The following is a 17,787-nucleotide window of genomic DNA, read 5'->3' on the forward strand; positions in this document are numbered from 1 at the left end:
TTTGCACATGTGCAGGTCTGCGTGAGCGAAGCAAGCGCAAGCGTGCGGTGTGCGCACTTCCAAACCAGTAAGGAAGGTAAGTAGATTTCACCCCTGGATGGAGCCCATTAAATGGCTCGTGTGATCGGCTGTCGCCGTGGCGGGGGGTGGGAGGTGATTTTGTTATATTGTACAATATTAATTTGATTCTTTTTGTTAGTTTGTATTGTTTTAAATGAGGTTTTATATTCTGTAAGCTGCCTTGAGTCGCCATGGGCGAATAGATGGCAATATAAATTCAATAAATAAATAAATAGTCCAGCGATCACTTTTTGCAACCTTCTGACAAGCAAAGTCAATGAGGAAAGTCAGATTCACTTACTAACCACAACTGCAAGGATTCAGAGTTGTAAAATGGACAAATCTCACTTAACAACAGTCTTGCTTGGCAATTATGGACTCAGTTGTGGTTGTTAAGTCAAGGGCCTCTGTGGCTCAGACTGGTAAAACAGTCTGTTATAAACAGCAGCTGCTTTCAATTACTGCAGGTTCAAGCCCCACCAGGTCCAAGGTTGACTCAGCCTTCCATCCTTTATAAGGTAGGTAAAATGAGGACCCAGATTGTTGGGGGCAATAAGTTGACTTTGTATATAATATACAAATGGATGAAGACTATTGCTTGACATAGTGTAAGCCGCCCTGAGTCTTTGGAGAAGGGCGGGATATAAATGCAAATTAAAAAAAAAGGACTACCTACTACCTAAAGCAGTAGCCAAAATTGTGGAAAAAGTATATTTTCTAAAACTAGCTAATAACACCACTTTTTGGGGGGAATAGTAGCATAAAATTATATATCAATGGAAAGATAATTTAATCAAGAATGTAATGCAATAACTTTTAGGAAGGATTTGCTATTAGAATAGCAGTTAGGGTATAAAGAAGAAAAGTGAAACACAGAAAAAAATGAGATCTACAAAAATGATCCCCATGTCAGTTAATACTTAGTTGGGGAACCTTTAGCATGAATTACGGCCTTACAACGTCTTCCCATGGAGTGAAGCAAATCTTTTAATTCTGCAGCTGTTCTAATGTGAAACCAAGATTGGATGATGGCTTCTATTAACTGGGTTTTATTGCTGGGTCGCTTCTGACTAACAAGTTTCTTTAGTCGGCTCCATAGATGTTCAATTGGCTGAAGGTCTGGGCTATTCCCAGGCCATTCCAGCAGTGGAATAGGATTATCTTGCAACTCAAAAAAAAAAAAAAAGTGATATCATTAGCCATCAAACCTCAAAAATACACTTTTCCCAAAAGGTTTCCACAATTTTGGCCACTACTATATATTTGAAAGAGAGGACTGGGGAATTTGGTAAAGGCAAAGGACGGATTCACCTTGCGTGTAACAGATAAAATTGGTAATCCTTAAGGTTGTCATTTCTGATAATCCCTATTGGACTTTTGCAGTTTAATAGCGAGAGATGAGGATTTAGAGATGCGTTTATGGAAACCGGAGGAAAACGTGGATTAAAGAGATACTGGGTTTTCTTTTAAGAGACTGTGGCAAGTTCTTAATGTTGATTATACTGGCTGAGGTTGGAAGCAGATATTTCTTTTTTTCTATTTTTAATATTTGTTCTTTCTTTTTCGTCTTTCCTGCACCTTTTGGCGCAGCTTTTTAATTTTGTCATTGTGTCAAGTTCTACTCATATCATTTAATCCCTTTTATTGAAAAAAATAAGGGAGGAAAACTCAGCCAAGTCCTGAATTGTATAAAAAATTATTTCCGCATGTGCAGTATATATTAGCCTGTCAGTTCCGTTAAATCTTTTAGCTTCTAATATCAACCAATTGAACTCTAGATCTCTAGTTCCCCTCCCCATGCCCCATCAAGTCAGGGAGGGTGGGATCCATTACTACGGAGGTAGAGGGGGATGAGGCAAGGAAGGGAAGGTTGCTTGTAACAGAATGATCCATTTCAATATTATTAAAACAGGACCATTTGGACAGATCCAGTGGTGGGATTCAGTCGGTTCGGGCAAACAAGTTGTTAAATTACTGGCTGGCCCCGCCTCTTCCAGGAGTCCCCACACACCTATTTTTGCTCCCAGGCAAATGCCGGGAGGCCTATTAGCCCCAAAACAACATGGGGGGGTGCGGCGCAGCCCCCCGCACCCTGTTTTTGTTCCCAGGCAAATGCCGGGAGGCCTACTAGACCCAAAATGACATGGGGGGGGTGCGGTGCAGCCCCCCGTACCCTGTTTTTGCTCCCACGAGTCTGCAGAGAGGCCTACTAGGCCCAAAACGGAGCGCAGGGGGGTGCGGCGCGGTCCCCACGCACCCTGTTTTTGCTCCCAGGAGGCTGCAGGGAAGCATACTAGCCCAAATAGGGGTGCAGGGGGAGCGGTACCCCCCACCCCGTAGACTGTTTTTGCTCCCAGGGGATTACAGGAAGCTGTGTGCAGCCAGTCATTAGGGCAGAGAACCGGTTGTTTAAATTATTTGAATCCCATCACTGGACAGATCCCTGCCGATCCTTTGAAAGACGACCAAACAGGGTTTCTAACCCTCTTGGTGTCAACACAAAACCGCATTCTGTTTGTGAGAAAAGTGTGCTGGGCGGAGTGTTGTGGGCTGGCGTGGTTGGTCCCAAAGTGAGCTGAACCGTCCCTTGGGTGTGTTTGCTCAGCTCTGCCATTCACGTGCCGAGGAGCAGGTGTTTATCCCACAATCGCAGGCGGTGGGAAGCCTTCATCTGGTTCGTTGCTTCTTCCTGGGTCGGTTTCCTCGCTCACCACCATCTCCCTGGTCTTCCTCTCGGGTCACAATCGGTAAGGAAGGCAAACGCAGCTTTTGAGCCAAAGCCCAGGTCCAGAGGCATTTTTCCACCAGGTGAGCCGTCCAGGTTTCCGTGGTGTTACCTAGCAAAACACAGAATAACAGATTTGGAAAGGATCTTGGAGAACTTGTTCAGAATCAGCTGAATTTTGCGGTAACGAAAGGCTCGTATTCTCCAACTGCATCTATTTCTGCATCGGAAAAATCCGTGGAATGGGCAAAAAAAATGTCCGTTAACAAGTGTCTCACTTAACAACCGGAATTTTGGGCTCGATCGTGGTTGTACGTCCAGGACGACCTGTTACAATCTAAGCAATAAACTCCACAGATAAATATATTTTCTCTGCTTCCTGTCTCTTTCAATAGATTCTCTTGAAAGGAAATGAGAGTTTATCAGATCGAGAGTGGTCCGTCAAGAAAAGATTTTCAAGAGAAGATTGGACAGCTACTTGTCCTGAATTTATTTATTTAAATTAAGAAAATTTATATGGCCGCCCAACTTGCTCTTAGTGACTTCATGAATGGTATAAGGCCGTGATGGCGAACCTATGGCACGCATGCCACAGGTGGCACGCGTAGCCATATCAGTAGGCACGCGAGCTCAACTCCATAACACGCCGGCCAGCTGATTTTTGGGCCTTCTGGGACCACCAGAAGTTGGGAAACAGGCTGTTTCCTGCCTCCAGAGTGCCTCAGCGGGTGGTGGGGAAGGCCCGTTTTTCTCTCTGACTAGGCTCCAGAGCCTCCCTTGGAGTCTGGGGAGGGCAAAAACGGCCTTTCCCACTTCATCAGAGGCAAAAAACGGCCCATTTTCCAACTTCTGGTGGGACTGGAAGGCCCATTTTTTGCTGTCCCCAGCCTTCAGGGCCTCTCTAGGAGTCTGGGGAGGGCAAAAATGGCCTTCTCCACCCCCTCAGAGGTCCTCTGGAAGACGAAAAAAGCCCGTTTGCCAACTTCCGGTCCCATCGGGCTGTTTTTGGCCTCTGGAGGACCCCCGGAGGGGTGGGGAAGGCCGTTTTCGCCCTCCCCAGACTCCTAGAAAGGCTCTGGAGCCAGGTGAAAGAGAAAAACGGGCCTACCGGGCCTCCGTGTGACAGAAGCGGAGGGAGCAGGGGGGGTCATGCGCGCATGCGTGGGGGCAGAGCGCCTAGAATTATGGGTGTCGGCACCCACATGCGCAACTCCCCTGCCCCCACACCCTGGCACACGATGGCAAAAAGGTTAGTCATCACTGGTATAAGGGCTTGGGTTGGGGGTTGGACTAGAAGGCCTCCGAGGTCCCTTCCAGACTTACAATTCTGGAGTGGAGGACTTTGCGAAAACTTTGTCTTACCTTTGTTCAGTTTCTGCACGCAGTTCTGAATCTTATCCATATAAAGAAGGTAATGTTTCAGGGTGTATTGGAGGGGACCCAGGCCTGGGAGGGTCTCCATCACTTCATCCGCCATGAATGCAGCAATTTCGGGTGCTCCGGCAGCGAGAATGGCTAAAACAGAAGCGAAAACACGGGGCTATGGAAGAAATAACTGGGGTGGGGGGGAGTGACAGGATGCAAAGTCTTCCTGCCCAGGAGGAGGCAAGCTCATCCCTGCCCGATATTTCTTGTTGTGCCTCGCCCGCCCTCCTCTCCTCAGCCGGGCCCCTCCCATCTCCTGCTATCTGAGCCAGAGACTGATAGTGAAGAAGAATGGCCTGGCATGCCTCCAGTCCCCAGCCCTGGCACCATGCCCGGACAGACTGAGCAAACAAACCTCCCTCCTACAGCGTGTGAGCACGAAGCCAGCCATGAGCTAGAATTGCCGGCAGCTGAGGACGAACAGACACAGTGGACGGATCCCCGCTTCCGGAGAATGGAGAGGCGATGTCAGCAAAAGGAAGGGAGGGGCAGGCCTGGATAAGTGCGGAGTCATGGAGCCACACCCCATGGCCTATATAAAGGATCTGCTTTTTGGCATTCCTTGAGTCAGGCAAAGTCTCATCTGGTTGCTGAAGTCACACCTTGGATTCCTGCCTGCCCTGAGAACTCTCAGGAATTTGGCAAAGCTGCAGAGGCTTCGTGGCCACGCTGGATACAGACTTCCCAGACCCGGCCATCAGAGGAGGAGTGGGACACGACATTTCTATTTTTTTTACTGATTTAGTTTATATATACCATATCAGACAAGCGGTTGTCCAATCTCTTTTTAAAAACTTCCAGTGTTGGCGCACCCACAACTTCTGGAGGCAAGTGGTTCCACTAGTTAATTGTAAGCTGCCATTAATTTGTAACCTGCCGTTCTTGTACCTGAAGCCGTGGCTGGCCCCACGCCCTTCAGTTCATTCAAGTCCTTTACGGCCACTTCTACATCTGGGAGCTGACGGAAAGCTTCTCTGGTACATTCCTCCACCATCTTGCTCGGATTAGCAGCCACCAGCTGCTGCAAGCGAGGGCGAAATTTTCCTCTCTGCAAAAAAGACCAGAAAAGCAGAGACGATCCGCTTTTGAGTGAGGAGCTGCAAATGTTTTAGCATGGTTTCGTTCTGCCCGCTGTACAATTTCGCCACCTTTTTATCTTTCCTCAGTGCTAGGCTTAAACCTTCTATCTCAGTGATGACAAACTTATGGCACGCATGCCGGAAGTGGCATGCAGAGCCATCTCTCCGGCCATGCCAGGTGTTGCCCATTGCTCTTTCGAGTTCCAGCGCGTACATGCATGCTGGCCAGCTGTTCTTCGCGCGTGCGGGAGTGCCGGAAACCAGAAGAGGAGCTCCCTAGCATGCTTGCACGTGCCGGGAAGCTGAGGTTCCGGTTTCCGTTGCACGCATGCGTGCTGGAAATTAGAAGACCATGTGACCGGCAGGCATGCGCGCGCTGGAAACCGGAAGCTCAGTTTCCCAGTGCATGCATTGCACACCGGTCTCCTGGTCTTCCTGTTTCCAGTGCTCCCACTCGTGCACGCTGGGTCGCTGCTCTTCCAGTTTCTGGTGCTCCCCCATGCATGCACGCACCCATTTCGGCACTCAGTGCTGAAAAGGTTCACCAACACGGCCCAAGTTCACCAACATCAGGGCCGCGGTGTGGCTCAGGCTGTAAGAGGCCTGTTATTAAACACAGCTGCCTGCAATTACTGCAGGTTCTAGTCCCACCAGGCCCAAGGTTGACTCAGCCTTCCATCCTTTATAAGGTAGGTAAAATGAGGACCCAGATTGTTGGGGGGGCAATAAGTTGACTTTGTATATAAATATACAAATAGAATGAGACTATTGCCTTACACAATGTAAGCCGCCCTGAGTCTTCGGAGAAGGGCGGGATATAAATGTAAAAAAAAACAAAAAACAAAAAAAACAAACCACTGTTCTCTCTCTTCTTCAGACTTCGTTGTGACCCAGGCCCAAGTAGATAGTAGGAAACTCGGTCAGTATAAAAACAAACAAACTTTATTAGAACAGCTGAGAATTAATTCATTTCCAGCATAGTTCAACTAAATTAAAGCAAATTCCTCCCAACACAAATTCCTCAGTCTTATCACCAACCTTGGTCCAATTAGGCAAACTGCCAAAGGCCTTTCTTGGCAAAAGTTCAGAAGACACCCATACTGAGTGAGACTGAGTGAGACTGGGGAGGAGCGTGGGCCAGTCCTGGAGGCTGTGGAAGGCCCGGATGAGGGCTCTGTGTCGGGGGCTGAGGTGGGGCCAGGGCCATCGGGGAGTGATGTGCGGACTCCGGAGCCTCCAGAGGCTGACAGTAGGGAGGCAGAAGAACAGAAGGAGCCTGTTCCTAATGCACACATGAGAAAAGCTGCCTGAAGGCAAGAGCAGCTAAAACAAAGAGGACGACTCAGGAGTAGGGCCAAGAGATGATTGGCCCCTCCCAGAAGGCTTAAAAGACCAGCAACGGCGTTTGGGCTCTTTGCCGGAAAACAACATTGATAGCTTTGTCTTGTTGCATTTTTATCTGTGTCTTCTGAACGTTTGCCAGGAAAGGCCTTTGGCAGATTGCCTAATTGGACCAAGTTTGGTGATAGGACTGAGGAATTTGTGTTGGGAGGAATTTGCTTTAATTTAGTTGAACTACGCTGAGAACGAAGTAATTCTCAGCTGTTCGAATAAAGTTTGTTTGTTTTTACACGGACTGAGTTTCCTACTACCTACTTGGGCCTGGGTCACAACATTTTCACTATATCCGTTAAAGGAGAATATTTGTAGCTCAGGATTGAAATGAGGGGTCTGAGCTTGCTTGTTTTCTGGCAGACGTTTCATGACCCAAACTAGGTAACATCATCAGTGCACCTTGGATAATGAAATTATCTGCCAGAAAACAAGCAAGCTCAGAGAGCACCAAGGACTCCTCATAAACCCATTGTACAGATGGGTTTTAAGACTGAGATGTCACCCATTGTTGAACGGCTGAAACCTGTTTAGACAGAATTTTTTTTTTATTGGCCAAGTGTGATTGGACACACAGGGAATTTGTCCTGGTGCATACGCTCTCAGTGTACATAAAAGAAAAGATACCTTCATCAAGGTACAACATTTACAACACAAATGATGGTCATAGGGTACAATTTAACACTTTATGATACAACAGTTAATGATAATCATAGGGTACAAATAAGCAATCAGGAACAATCAATATCAATATAAATCAATATCAATAACAATCAATATCAATATAAATTAGCGCTTCAGAAAGGAAATACCTACAGTAAGCTTCCATTCCATGAGTTTCAACAATTCGTCTTTCGTCAAGTATTTCTCCTTGCGCCCTGCAAGAATTTCGGGCAACTCTTCTTGATACCTTGAAAAGAGACAAGAAAAAGAAAGAGTAAAAATGTTAAGAGGGACATTCTCAGAGGGACATTTTAAGAAGCTTATGGACATAAGCTTCAGATGTTACATCTTTTCTATCCTGCTCTACGGAGTAGAGAGTTGGTCTCTTGACAGAAAGCCACTTGAAGAGACTAGAAGCATTTGAAATGTGGATTTAAGTATAAGCTGGGTTGACAAAATCAGAAACGAGGAGGTGATAAGCCGCCTGGGAAAGCCAAGGGGAATCATCAAAGCCATTAAAAAGCAAAAGTTAGAATATATTGGACATGTGATGTGACACCCAGAAAAAGACAGTATCCTTCACTTAATCCTCCAGGGAAAGATTGAAGGCAAACGAGGTCCAGGCAGAAGAAGAACATCAAGGCTTCCAAATCTAAAGGACCAGTTTGGACAAAACTCAACAGCACTTTTTCATGTGACAAAAATAGGATTGTCAACATGATCACAAGAAGAAGAAGAATGGAAATAAGAAAGAAGGTGGTAATGCACAAACCGTCTTAAAATGCGATTAAATTTTGTCCTGCACATGGAAAATTGTCAGCTAGGCCAACCAGGGCTGATAACCTTCATTAAACTGTCCAAATTACACATCATTTGTCATTTGCACCTCTATAACTGACTGGTTTGGTTCTGCAACCCAGCAAGAAAGACCCAGACTTCAGAGGGTAATTAGAACTGCAGAAAAAACAATGGCTACCAGCCTGCCTTCCATTGAGGACCTGTATATGCATGAGTCAAAAAGAGGGCTGTGAAAATATTTACAGACCCCTCACATCCTGGACATAAACTCTTTCAATTCCTACCCTCAAAACGACGTTACAAAGCACTGCACACCAGAACAACTAGACACAAGGACAGTTTCTTCCAGAACGCCATCACTCTGCTAAACAAATAATTCCCTCAACACTGTCAAACTATTTACTGTGCTACTATTAATATTCTCATCATTCCCACCACCCATCTCCTTCCACTTATGCCTGTATGACTGTAATGTTGTTGCTTGTATCCTTACGATTTATTTATTTATTTATTAAATTTGTATACCGCCCTTCTCCCGAAGGACTCAGGGCGGTTCACAGTCAATAAAATCACAATACATATAATACAAATTAAAAAACAGTATAAAAAACTAATTCAATATACGGCTTAAAAAGTTTTAAATACAATTAAAAAACCCATTTAAAAGCCCCAATTTAAAACCCCAATTTAAAACTACATTTAAGCTAGTCCTGCACGTTGAAACAACAACGTCTTCAGCTCGTGGCGGAAGGTCTGGAGGTCGGGTAGTTGACGGAGCCCCGGAGGCAGCTCATTCCAGAGGGCAGGAGCCCCCACAGAGAAGGCCCTCCCCCTGGAGATCGCCAGCCGACATTGTCTGGCTGACGGTATCCAAAGGAGGCCCTCTCTGTGAGAGCGCACTGGTCAGTGAGAGGCTACTGGTGGCAGTAGGCGGTCCCGTAAGTATCCGGGTCCTAAGCCATGGAGCACTTTAAAGGTGATAACAAGCACCTTGAATTGGACCCGGAAGATCACCAGGAGCCAGTGCAGACTATGCAGGAGAGGTGTCACATGGGAGCCACGAGATGCTCCCTCTATCACCCGCGCAGCCGCATTCAGGACCCATGTAGAGAGCATTACAGTAGTCCAGGCAGGATGTAACAAGGGCATGAATGACCGTGCACAAGGAAGCCCGGTCCAGAAAGGGACGCAACTGGCGTATCAGGCGAACCTGATAAAAAGCCCCCCTGGCTTTATTGATATTGGTTCCTGATTGCTTATTTGTACCCTATGACTAAGTGTTGTACCTTAGAATTCTTGATGAACGTATCTTTTCTTTTACGTACACTGGGAGCATATGCACCAAAGACAAATTCCTTGTGTGTCCAATCACACTTGGCCAATAAAAAATTCTATTCTATTCTATTCTATTCTATTCTATTCTATTCTATTTGTAATTTACCACTGATCCAAGGCAATTAGTTTCTTCTTCTTGCTTCCCATAGCTTCAATCACATTCTGGTAAATGTTCAAAACGGCTTTCCAGGACGCTGGATCTTCACATGCATAAAGTCCTCCTTTCCCTGACATGCTTTAAGGCCTCCTGGAACAGAGAAAAATCAAAATATTAGGTAGCCAATCTTTTTCTTTTTATGTTTGGTTGTTTAAAACAGTATTTCTCAAGCTCGACAACTTTAAGATGGGTGGACTTTAACTCCCAGAATTCCTCAGCCAGCTAAGTTAAGCTGGCTGACGAATTCTGGGAGTTGAAGTCCACTCATTTTAAAGTTTGCCAAGCTGGACAAATACTGACTTGGGGCAGGGGTGAAATCCAGCAGGTTCTGGTGAATCGGTAATGGAAATTTTGAGTTCGGAGAACCGGCAAATACCACTTCTGGCTGGCCCCAGAGTGGGTGGGAATGGAGATTTTGCAGTACCTTTCCCCCAGGAGTGGGGAGAGAATGGGGATTTTGCAGTATCCTTCCCCTGCCACGCCCACCAAGCCACACCACGCCCACCAAGCCACGCCCACAGAACTGATAGTAAAAAAATTTGGATTTCACCACTAACTTAGGGTATTATCTAAACTGTGACCCAAAGTGGAAAGCCAAGTCAATTATATCCGGGATATTCTAAGCAAACCCCTTGTTTATACATCTTGGTTCACGTTATGGATTTCAGCCCCAAACTTTTCAAGAAATAAGCCGGATTTAGCTCAATATGGGATCCCTTCCATCGTGGGTTGCCCCCTGTCACTCAAGGCTAAACCTCTCAGCTATAATTGTTCAGTGTAATTGTGGTCAGATTATACCCAAATGTGCTTTGATGTGCAGACATGCCAAAGTGCAGCTTTGCCAACTTTGTGGGTTTTGTTTTGGGTTTTGTTTTTTGGTTTTTTTTGCTACTTTTGAGTCAGTGTTGATTCTTTTTGACCGTGCAAATTCCTGCAGTTTCCTTGGCAATCTTTCTTGGAAGTGGTTGCCCTTGCCTGCTTCCTAGGGCTGAGAGAGAGAGAGAGAGAGAGAGAGACTGGTCCAAAGTCTCTAGCTTGCATCTCCAAGGCAGGACTGGAACTCACAGCCTCCCAGTTTTTAGCCTGATGCCTTAGCCATTACAACAAACTAGCCCTCATTAAGAATAATAAAACCTCTGCAGTTTTCTTGGCAAGGTTTTGTCTCTTTCCTAGGGCTGAGAGAGGACTGACCATGGTCACCTAACTGGCTTTGTGCCAGGGGTGAAATCCATCAGGTTCTGACAGGTTCTGGAGAACCGGTAGTGGAAATTTTGAGCAGTTCAGACAACCGGCAAATACCACCTCTGGCTAGCCCCAGAGTGGGGTGGGAATGGGGATTTTGCAGTATCTTTCCCCCAGAGTGGGGTGGGAATGGGGATTTTGCAATATCTCTCCCCTGGAGTGGGGATGGGAATGGAAATTTTGCAATATCCTTCGCCTGGAGTGGGGTGGGAATGGGGATTTTGCAGTATCCTTCGCCTGGAGTGGGGTGGGAATGGAGATTTTGCAATATTCTTCCCCAGGAGTGGGGAGGCAATGGGGATTTTGCAATATCCTTTCCTTGTCACGCTCACCAAGCCACACCACACCCATCAGACCAAACCTACAGAACCGGTAGTAAAAAAAAAATTGGATTTCACCCCTGCTTTGTGCCCAACACTACACTAGAACTCACTATCTCCCAGTGTCTAACCGGGTAGGCACCAGAATTGCTTTTAATGTTGGTTTAATTCAGTTTCATCAATTGACTGAAGTCCAATATATCTTAGCAGAATGTGCAACCTCCCCCTTTGGTGAATCGATCAAAACTTAACAGAATAACAATGTTGGAAGGGGCCTTTGAGGTCTTCTAGTCCAACCCCCCCTGCTCAAGCAGGAGACCCTAGACAAGTGGCTGTCTAGTCTTCTTTTTAAAAGCCTCCAGGGATGGAGCATTAGGATCCAGCCTGCACTTTAACCAACCAACCAACCAACCGAGGCTTTAGTTTGGAAACAGCCCACCCATCCAACCCACCGCCCCCAAGCCAAGGCCCATCAACCACGGTTAGACTCAACAAGCCATCCTCTTCCTTCATCGTTTTTGAATCGGTCCCCTTCGCCGGCCGGGCACAACCGAGCCAAACGCCGCGGGATTCCCGCTCCTGCTCGGCGGCGCCCCCCACTCCCCGCGCCCGACCGTTGAGCCAACCGACCTTGAGCAACCGGAGCCGACCGGGCGCAAAGCGGGGTTCACAACGCAGCTCCGATCCTCCGGCTGGGCGCAGCCGCTCCCTGGCGGCCGGAACGCGAGGTCGCCCACTCGCCTACTTGGCCAGCGCTCGCTCGGCGACTCCCTACCCACCTACCCAGCCAGTCTCCCCCTCCGATCCCCCTGCTGGGCACAGCCACTCCCCGTCGGGCGCAAAGCGAGATCGTCCTCCTGCCGGCTCGCTCGTGGACCCTCTTTCCCACCCACCGACCCTCCCCCTGGCTGAACTCATCTACTCGCCGCCGGTCGGAAAACCAAATCTCCCCCTACCCCGCCTGCTTGCCCAGCGCCCGCTCAGCGACCACCTTCCCCACCCACCCCCTCCCACTCCGACCCCCTCCCAGGGCTGGGCTCATCTACTCATCGTCGTTTGCAAAGCCAGGTCTCCCCCACTCCCGCCCGCTTCCCCATCGCTATCTCGCTCAGTGACCCCCCTACCCACTCATCTAGCCATCTCTCCCACTCCGATCCCCGGCTGGACTGATCTACACACCGTCGGTCGGAACACCAAGTCCCCCGACCCCTGCTTGCCCAGCGCCCGCTCAGCGACCCCCGAACCCAAACACCCCACCCACCCACCCACCCATCCCACTCCAAGCCCCCCCGGGCTGGGCTTAGCTATACTCCGGCGGCCGGAAAGCAAGATCGCCCACTTGCAGAGCTCGCTCAGCGACCCTCTACCCCACCCCACCCATCCATCCCACTCCGACCCCTTGCCCCGGCTTCACTCATCTACTCACTGTCGGTCGGAACACCAAGTCACACACACACACACCCCATTTGCCCATCCACCCACCCACTCACCCATCCATCCCACTCCGACCCCTTGCCCCGGCTTCACTCATCTACTCACCGTCGGTCGGAACACCAAGTCACACACACCCCCCATTTGCCCATCCATCCACCCACCCACCCATCCATCCCACTCCGACCCCTTGCCCCGGCTTTACTCATCTACTCACCGTCGGTCGGAACACCAAGTCACACCCCACCCCCATTTGCCCATCCACCCACCCACCCACCCATCCATCCCACTCCGACCCCTTGCCCCGGCTTCACTCATCTACTCACCGTCGGTCGGAACACCAAGTCACACACACACACCCCATTTGCCCATCCACCCACCCACTCACCCATCCATCCCACTCCGACCCCTTGCCCCGGCTTCGCTCATCTACTCACCGTCGGTCGGAACACCAAGTCACACACACACACACCCCGCTCGCCCGCTCAGCGACCCCCGTTCCTCCCGCAGCCCGGTTCCTCCTCCTGCCAGGCGGCGTTGTTCCTGTGCCGGGCGCAGCAGCAGCAGCAGCCGCAGCCGCAGCGCGCCGATCCCTCCCCTTCCTCCTTTGCCACGGCAGCGCTCCGCCCGTTCCTCCCGGCTCCTCCTCCGGCTGGCTGCTCCGGGGCCGCCGCCGCCGCTTCTGCTGCTGCTGCTGCTGGTGCCGCTGTTGGCGCTGCTCTCGCGGGGAGGCGGGCGGGCGGGCGAGCGGAGCCCGGGCCGGGCTGTGGCGGTGCGTCGGGGCCGGGGCGAGCGGTGCCCGCCGGGCTCGTCCGGGGGCGGCGGCGGCGGCTGCTTCTGCCTGGGCGGCGGCGGCGGTGCTGGAGGCATGAAGGGGAAGGAGGAGAAGAAGGAGAAGGAGAAGAAGGAGGGCGGCGCGGGGCTGCCCGGCGGAGGCGAGGCGGGCGGCCTGGCAGGCGGCGGCCTCGGAGGCATCGGAGGAGGCAGCCCGGAGAAGACCCGCAGCGCCCAGGAGTACAAGGAGCAGGGCAACCGGCTCTTCGTCGGCCGCAAGTACCCCGAGGCCGCCGCCTGCTACGGAAGGGCCATCGTGAGTCGGCGGAGGACGAGGAGGAGGAAGGGGCGAGGGGGGTCTCTGGGCGTGGGCAGAGCGCGTGTGTGTGGAAGGAAGGAGAGAGTGCCTCTGAGCATGGGCAGAGTTGGGTAGGTCGGTCGGCCCCGGGTGGGGTTGCAGAGGTGGAGGAGGAGGAGGAGGAGGGAGGAAGCAGCAGACAGGCCGGGTTTTGTTAAGGTAGGAAGTGGTGGTGAGGGGGGACGGCGGAGGGGGAAGGGGACCTCTGAGCACGGGCAGAGTTGGGTAAGTCGGTCGGCCCGGCCCGGGTGGGAAAGTCGCAGGGGAGGAGGGAGGAAGGAAGACTTAAGACAGGCCAGGTTTTGTAACGTTAGGTAGGAAGAAGGTGGGTGGGTGGGTGGGCTGGAGGAAGGGACTCTGAGCATGGGCAGAGTTGGGTAGGTCGGTGGCCCCGGGTGGGGTTGCAGAGGTGGAGGAGGAAGAGGAGGGAGGAAACAGGACACCCCGCCACCCAGAAAAAGAGGGCTTCTGAGCAGCGCCAAAGTGCATCGGAGAGCAGGGGCAAAGTTGGGTAGGTCGGTCGGCCCGGGGTGGGGTTGCAGAGGTGGAGGAGGAGGAGGAGGAGGGAGGAAGCAGCAGACAGGCCGGGTTTTGTTAAGGTAGGAAGTGGTGGCGATGGGGGGCTGCGGAGGGGGAAGGGGACCTCTGAGCATGGGCAGAGTTGGGTAGGTCGGTCGGCCCCGGGTGGGAAAGTCGCAGGGAGGAGGAGGAAGGAAGGAAGACTTAAGACAGGCCAGGTTTTGTAACGTTAGGTAGGAAGAAGGTGGGTGGGTGGGTGGGCTGGAGGAAGGGACTCTGAGCATGGGCAGAGTTGGGTATGTCCTGGGTGGGGTTGCAGAGGTGGAGGAGGAGGAAGAGGAGGAGGAAGCCAAGAGTAAAGTGCATCCCCACCCCCAGAAAAAGAGGGCTTCTGAGCAGCGCCAAAGTGCATCGGATGCCAGGCTTTGTGTGTGGAAGGAGAGTGCCTCTGAGCGGGGGCAGAGTTGGGTAGGTCGGTCGGCCCCGGGTGGGGTTGCAGAGGTGGAGGAGGAGGAAGAGGGAGGAAGCAGCAGACAGGCCGGGTTTTGTTAAGGTAGGAAGTGGTGGTGATGGGGGGCTGCGGAGGGGGAAGGGGACCTCTGAGCACGGGCAGAGTTGGGTGGGTAGGTCGGTCGGCCGGGCCCGGGTGGGAAAGTCGCAGGGGAGGAGGGAGGAAGGAAGACTTAAGACAGGCCAGGTTTTGTAACGTTAGGGTAGGAAGAAGGGTGGGTGGGTGGGTGGGCTGCGGAGGGGAAGGGGACTTCTGAGCATGGGCAGAGGGCGCTGGAGATGGAAAGTTCGGGTGGTGATACCGGGAGCGAAGCAAAGAATAAAAGTGCACCCACCCCCCCGCCCCACCCAGAAAAAGAGGGCTTCTGAGCAGGGCCAAAGTGCATGGGATGCCAGGCTTTGTTTGTTTGTGTATGGGAAGGAGTAAGTGCCTCTGAGCATGGGCAGAGTTGGGTTGGTCGGTCGGCCCCAGGTGGGGAGGTTGCAAAGGAGACGGAGGAGGAGGAGGAAGGAAGGAAGCCGCAGACAGGCCAGGTTTTGTAATGTTAGGGTAGGAAGAAAGGTAGGGGGTTGTGGAGGGGAAGGGGACCTCTGAGCACGGGCAGAGTTGGGTAGGTCTGTCAGCCCCGGGTGAGGTTGCAGCAGCGGAGGAGGAGGAGGAGGAGGAAGGAAGGAAGACTTAGACAGGCCGGGTTTTATAATGTTAGGGTAGGAAGGAAATTGGGGGGGGGTTGTGGAGGGGAAGGGGACTTCTGAGCATGGGCAGAGAACGCTGGAGATGGATTGGAGAGTTTGGGCTGTCATACCTGGAGGGAAGTCGTCCCCCCCCCGCCCCGTAAAGTGCATCCCCCACTCAGAAAAAGATGCCTTCTGAGCAGGGCCAAAGTGCATTGGGTGCCAGGCTTTGTGTGTGGGAAGGAGAGAGTGCCTCTGAGCATGGGCAGAGTTGGGTATGTCCTGGGTGGGGTTGCAGAGGAGGAGGAGGAGGAGGAAGGAAGGAAGCTGCAGACAGGCCGAGTTTTGTTACGGTAGGAAGGAGGATGGGGGGGTGGGGAGCTGCAGAGGGGAAGGGGGCCTCTGAGCATGGGCAGAGGGCACTGGAGATGGAAAGTTCGGGTGCTGATACCTGGAGGGAAGCCAAGAGTAAAAGTGCATCCCCCCCACCCCCCACCCCCCCAGAAAAAGAGGGCTTCTGAGAGGGCCAAAATGCATCGGGTGCCAGGCGTGTTGTGTTTGTGGGTTTGCGTGTGGGAAGGAGAGGGTGCCTCTGAGGACAAACAGAATGCCACTCCTCCTCCTTTTGGAGGTCAGTGATATCTCTGCATTGCCGCTTTCTGTACAGGTAGGCCTAGAGCAGGGGTCTCCAACCTTGGCAACTTTTAGACCTGTGGACTACAACTCCCAGAGTTCCTCAACCAGCTTTGCTTTGCTTTGCTGGCTGAGGAACTCTGGGAATTGAAGTCCACAAGTCTTAAAGTTGCCAAGGTTGGAGACCCCTGGCCTAGAGGCTTACAAGAGTCCATTTAGTGGCCGCTCAAAATGACACTATCCCTGAAAAAAAAAGTGACATGTGACCGTTTTTCACATTTAACAACCGTTTACGGCATCAAGGGATCAAAATTCAGATGCTCAGCAACTGACTCGTATTTATGACGGCTGCCGTATCCCCGGGGATCCTCTTCTGACAAGTAAAGTCAATGGGGAAGCCGGATTCTGTTTAACAACCGGATTACTAATTTAATCGACCGCAGTGTTTCGCTTAACGACTTCAGCGAGGAAGGTCATAAAACGGGGCAAGACCCACTCAACCAATGTCTCGCTTAGAAACGGAAAGTCTGGGCTCGGTCATGGTCGCAAGTCGAAGACTACCTGTGCGGGCAGAAAGGCAACGTGTAATGAGATTGGTTTTCCTCTCCCGAGCAAAGGAAGAAGGGTCCTCTGAGCGCAAGCAGAGCGCAAGCGGGCCTTCCTAAACTGGATGGGCAAAGGAAAGGGGTCCAGTTTCCTGCCCGCAGGACCATGAGCCGAGAGTGTTTATAAGCATGTACAGAGTGCAGGCCGACTTTGGCTCCAGGGCAGAGAAATGAGGTGGCAACCGGAGACAGGATGCTGCTAATTAATTTTGCTGCAGTCACCTGACAGGGTCCTTGCTACTAAGGGAAGGCACCTGAGCATGTACAGAGAAGCTGGCAGGTGTGGATAAGGGAAGGCAAGGGAAGGCCTCACGTATCTGCTGGGGGTTGGACTAGATGACCTACAAGGTCCCTTCCAACTCCATTCATCTGCATTGAATCTATCTTGAACCTCTTTGGTTTTTTTGGACGGGGACAGATGGGCTGGGACTGGTTGACGCTGATCAAGGTGAGTGTGGGGTTTGGGGTGGGCTTGTGGGGCTAGAGTAGGGGTCACCAAACTTGGCAGCTTTAAGACTTGTGGACTTCCAACTCCCAGAATTCTCCAGCCAGCATAGCTGGCTGGAGAATTCTGGGAGTTAAAGTCCACAAGTCTTAAAGCTGCCAAGTTTGAAGACTTCTGGGCTAGAGCAACGTTTTCTCAAACCGTGGGAACTTGGAAGAGGTGTGGACTTCAACTCCCAGAGTTCCCCAGCCAGCTATGCTGGTTGCTATGCTGGCTGGGGGAACTCTGGGAGTTGAAGTCCACACCTCTTCCAAGTTCCCACGGTTTGAGAAAACACGGCGTTAAGAGTGACTGGAAGGGTGTGTGAATGGGCTCCTGAGCTCCAAGGGCAGAAAGAATTTCGGGGTCTTGAGCTGAGCGAAGAGCCGGAAGGAAGGAACTTGCTCCGATCCGCTGTTTGTATCCTATTCCCCTTGGTTAAAAAAATGGTGCAGGCGCAATTTTATGGCTGAGCTTGGATGACGTGCAGAGCCAGAACCTGATCGCTGCTGGCCAACACGCAGCTGATGCTCACCTTGGGGACTTCACCTGTGATATGTATGAATGGAGGTCTGGGAGTTGAAGGTTCCCAAGATGAGCTA

The 17,787-nt window shown here is 51.3% G+C and overlaps 2 protein-coding genes across 5 annotated transcripts in view; one reads left to right on the forward strand and one right to left on the reverse strand.

Moving 5' to 3' along the window:
- Window positions 1-1,314: 1,314 nt before the first annotated feature.
- LOC131184985 (uncharacterized) lies at window positions 1,315-13,207 on the reverse strand. 4 transcript variants are annotated; one of them, XM_058156968.1, is made up of 7 exons: window positions 13,085-13,148; window positions 12,736-12,761; window positions 9,584-9,724; window positions 7,498-7,591; window positions 5,099-5,258; window positions 4,148-4,300; window positions 1,315-2,897 (listed from the first exon to the last, which is right to left on the reverse strand). In XM_058156968.1, exons 3-7 carry the CDS (start codon window positions 9,709-9,711, stop codon window positions 2,728-2,730), a joined length of 705 nt encoding a protein of 234 aa, XP_058012951.1. In that variant the 5' UTR covers window positions 9,712-9,724; window positions 12,736-12,761; window positions 13,085-13,148; the 3' UTR covers window positions 1,315-2,727. The 4 variants fall into 4 exon arrangements, with proteins under 4 accessions (XP_058012951.1, XP_058012952.1, XP_058012949.1 ...); XM_058156969.1 differs by lacking the exons at window positions 12,736-12,761; window positions 13,085-13,148 and adding an exon at window positions 12,954-12,972; XM_058156966.1 differs by lacking the exon at window positions 12,736-12,761 and having other exon boundaries at window positions 1,316-2,897; window positions 13,065-13,207.
- Window positions 13,208-13,495: 288 nt separating this feature from the next.
- Window positions 13,496-17,787, forward strand: part of STUB1 (STIP1 homology and U-box containing protein 1) — a 28,703-nt gene continuing 24,411 nt past the window's right edge. Inside the window, exon 1 of the mRNA XM_058156959.1 lies at window positions 13,496-13,717. Within this exon, the coding sequence (XP_058012942.1) occupies window positions 13,496-13,717 (222 nt within the window). The remainder of the gene's footprint in view (window positions 13,718-17,787) is intronic.

Source organism: Ahaetulla prasina, chromosome 14 (assembly GCF_028640845.1).
Source record: "Ahaetulla prasina isolate Xishuangbanna chromosome 14, ASM2864084v1, whole genome shotgun sequence".
NCBI classification, from domain to species: Eukaryota; Metazoa; Chordata; class Lepidosauria; order Squamata; family Colubridae; genus Ahaetulla; species Ahaetulla prasina.

What these genes read in the sequence shown, in the direction of transcription:
- LOC131184985 (XM_058156968.1), bottom strand. Translation starts at nt 9,711, where the DNA reads ATGTCAGGGAAAGGAGGACTTTATGCATGTGAAGATCCAGCGTCCTGG. An exon ending in CTAATTGCCTTGGATCAGTG is followed by an intron (nt 7,592 to 9,583) that starts GTAAATTACAAA and finishes TCTCTTTTCAAG; the next exon opens with GTATCAAGAAGAGTTGCCCG. An exon ending in CGTGCAGAAACTGAACAAAG is followed by an intron (nt 2,898 to 4,147) that starts GTAAGACAAAGT and finishes GTGTTTTGCTAG; the next exon opens with GTAACACCACGGAAACCTGG.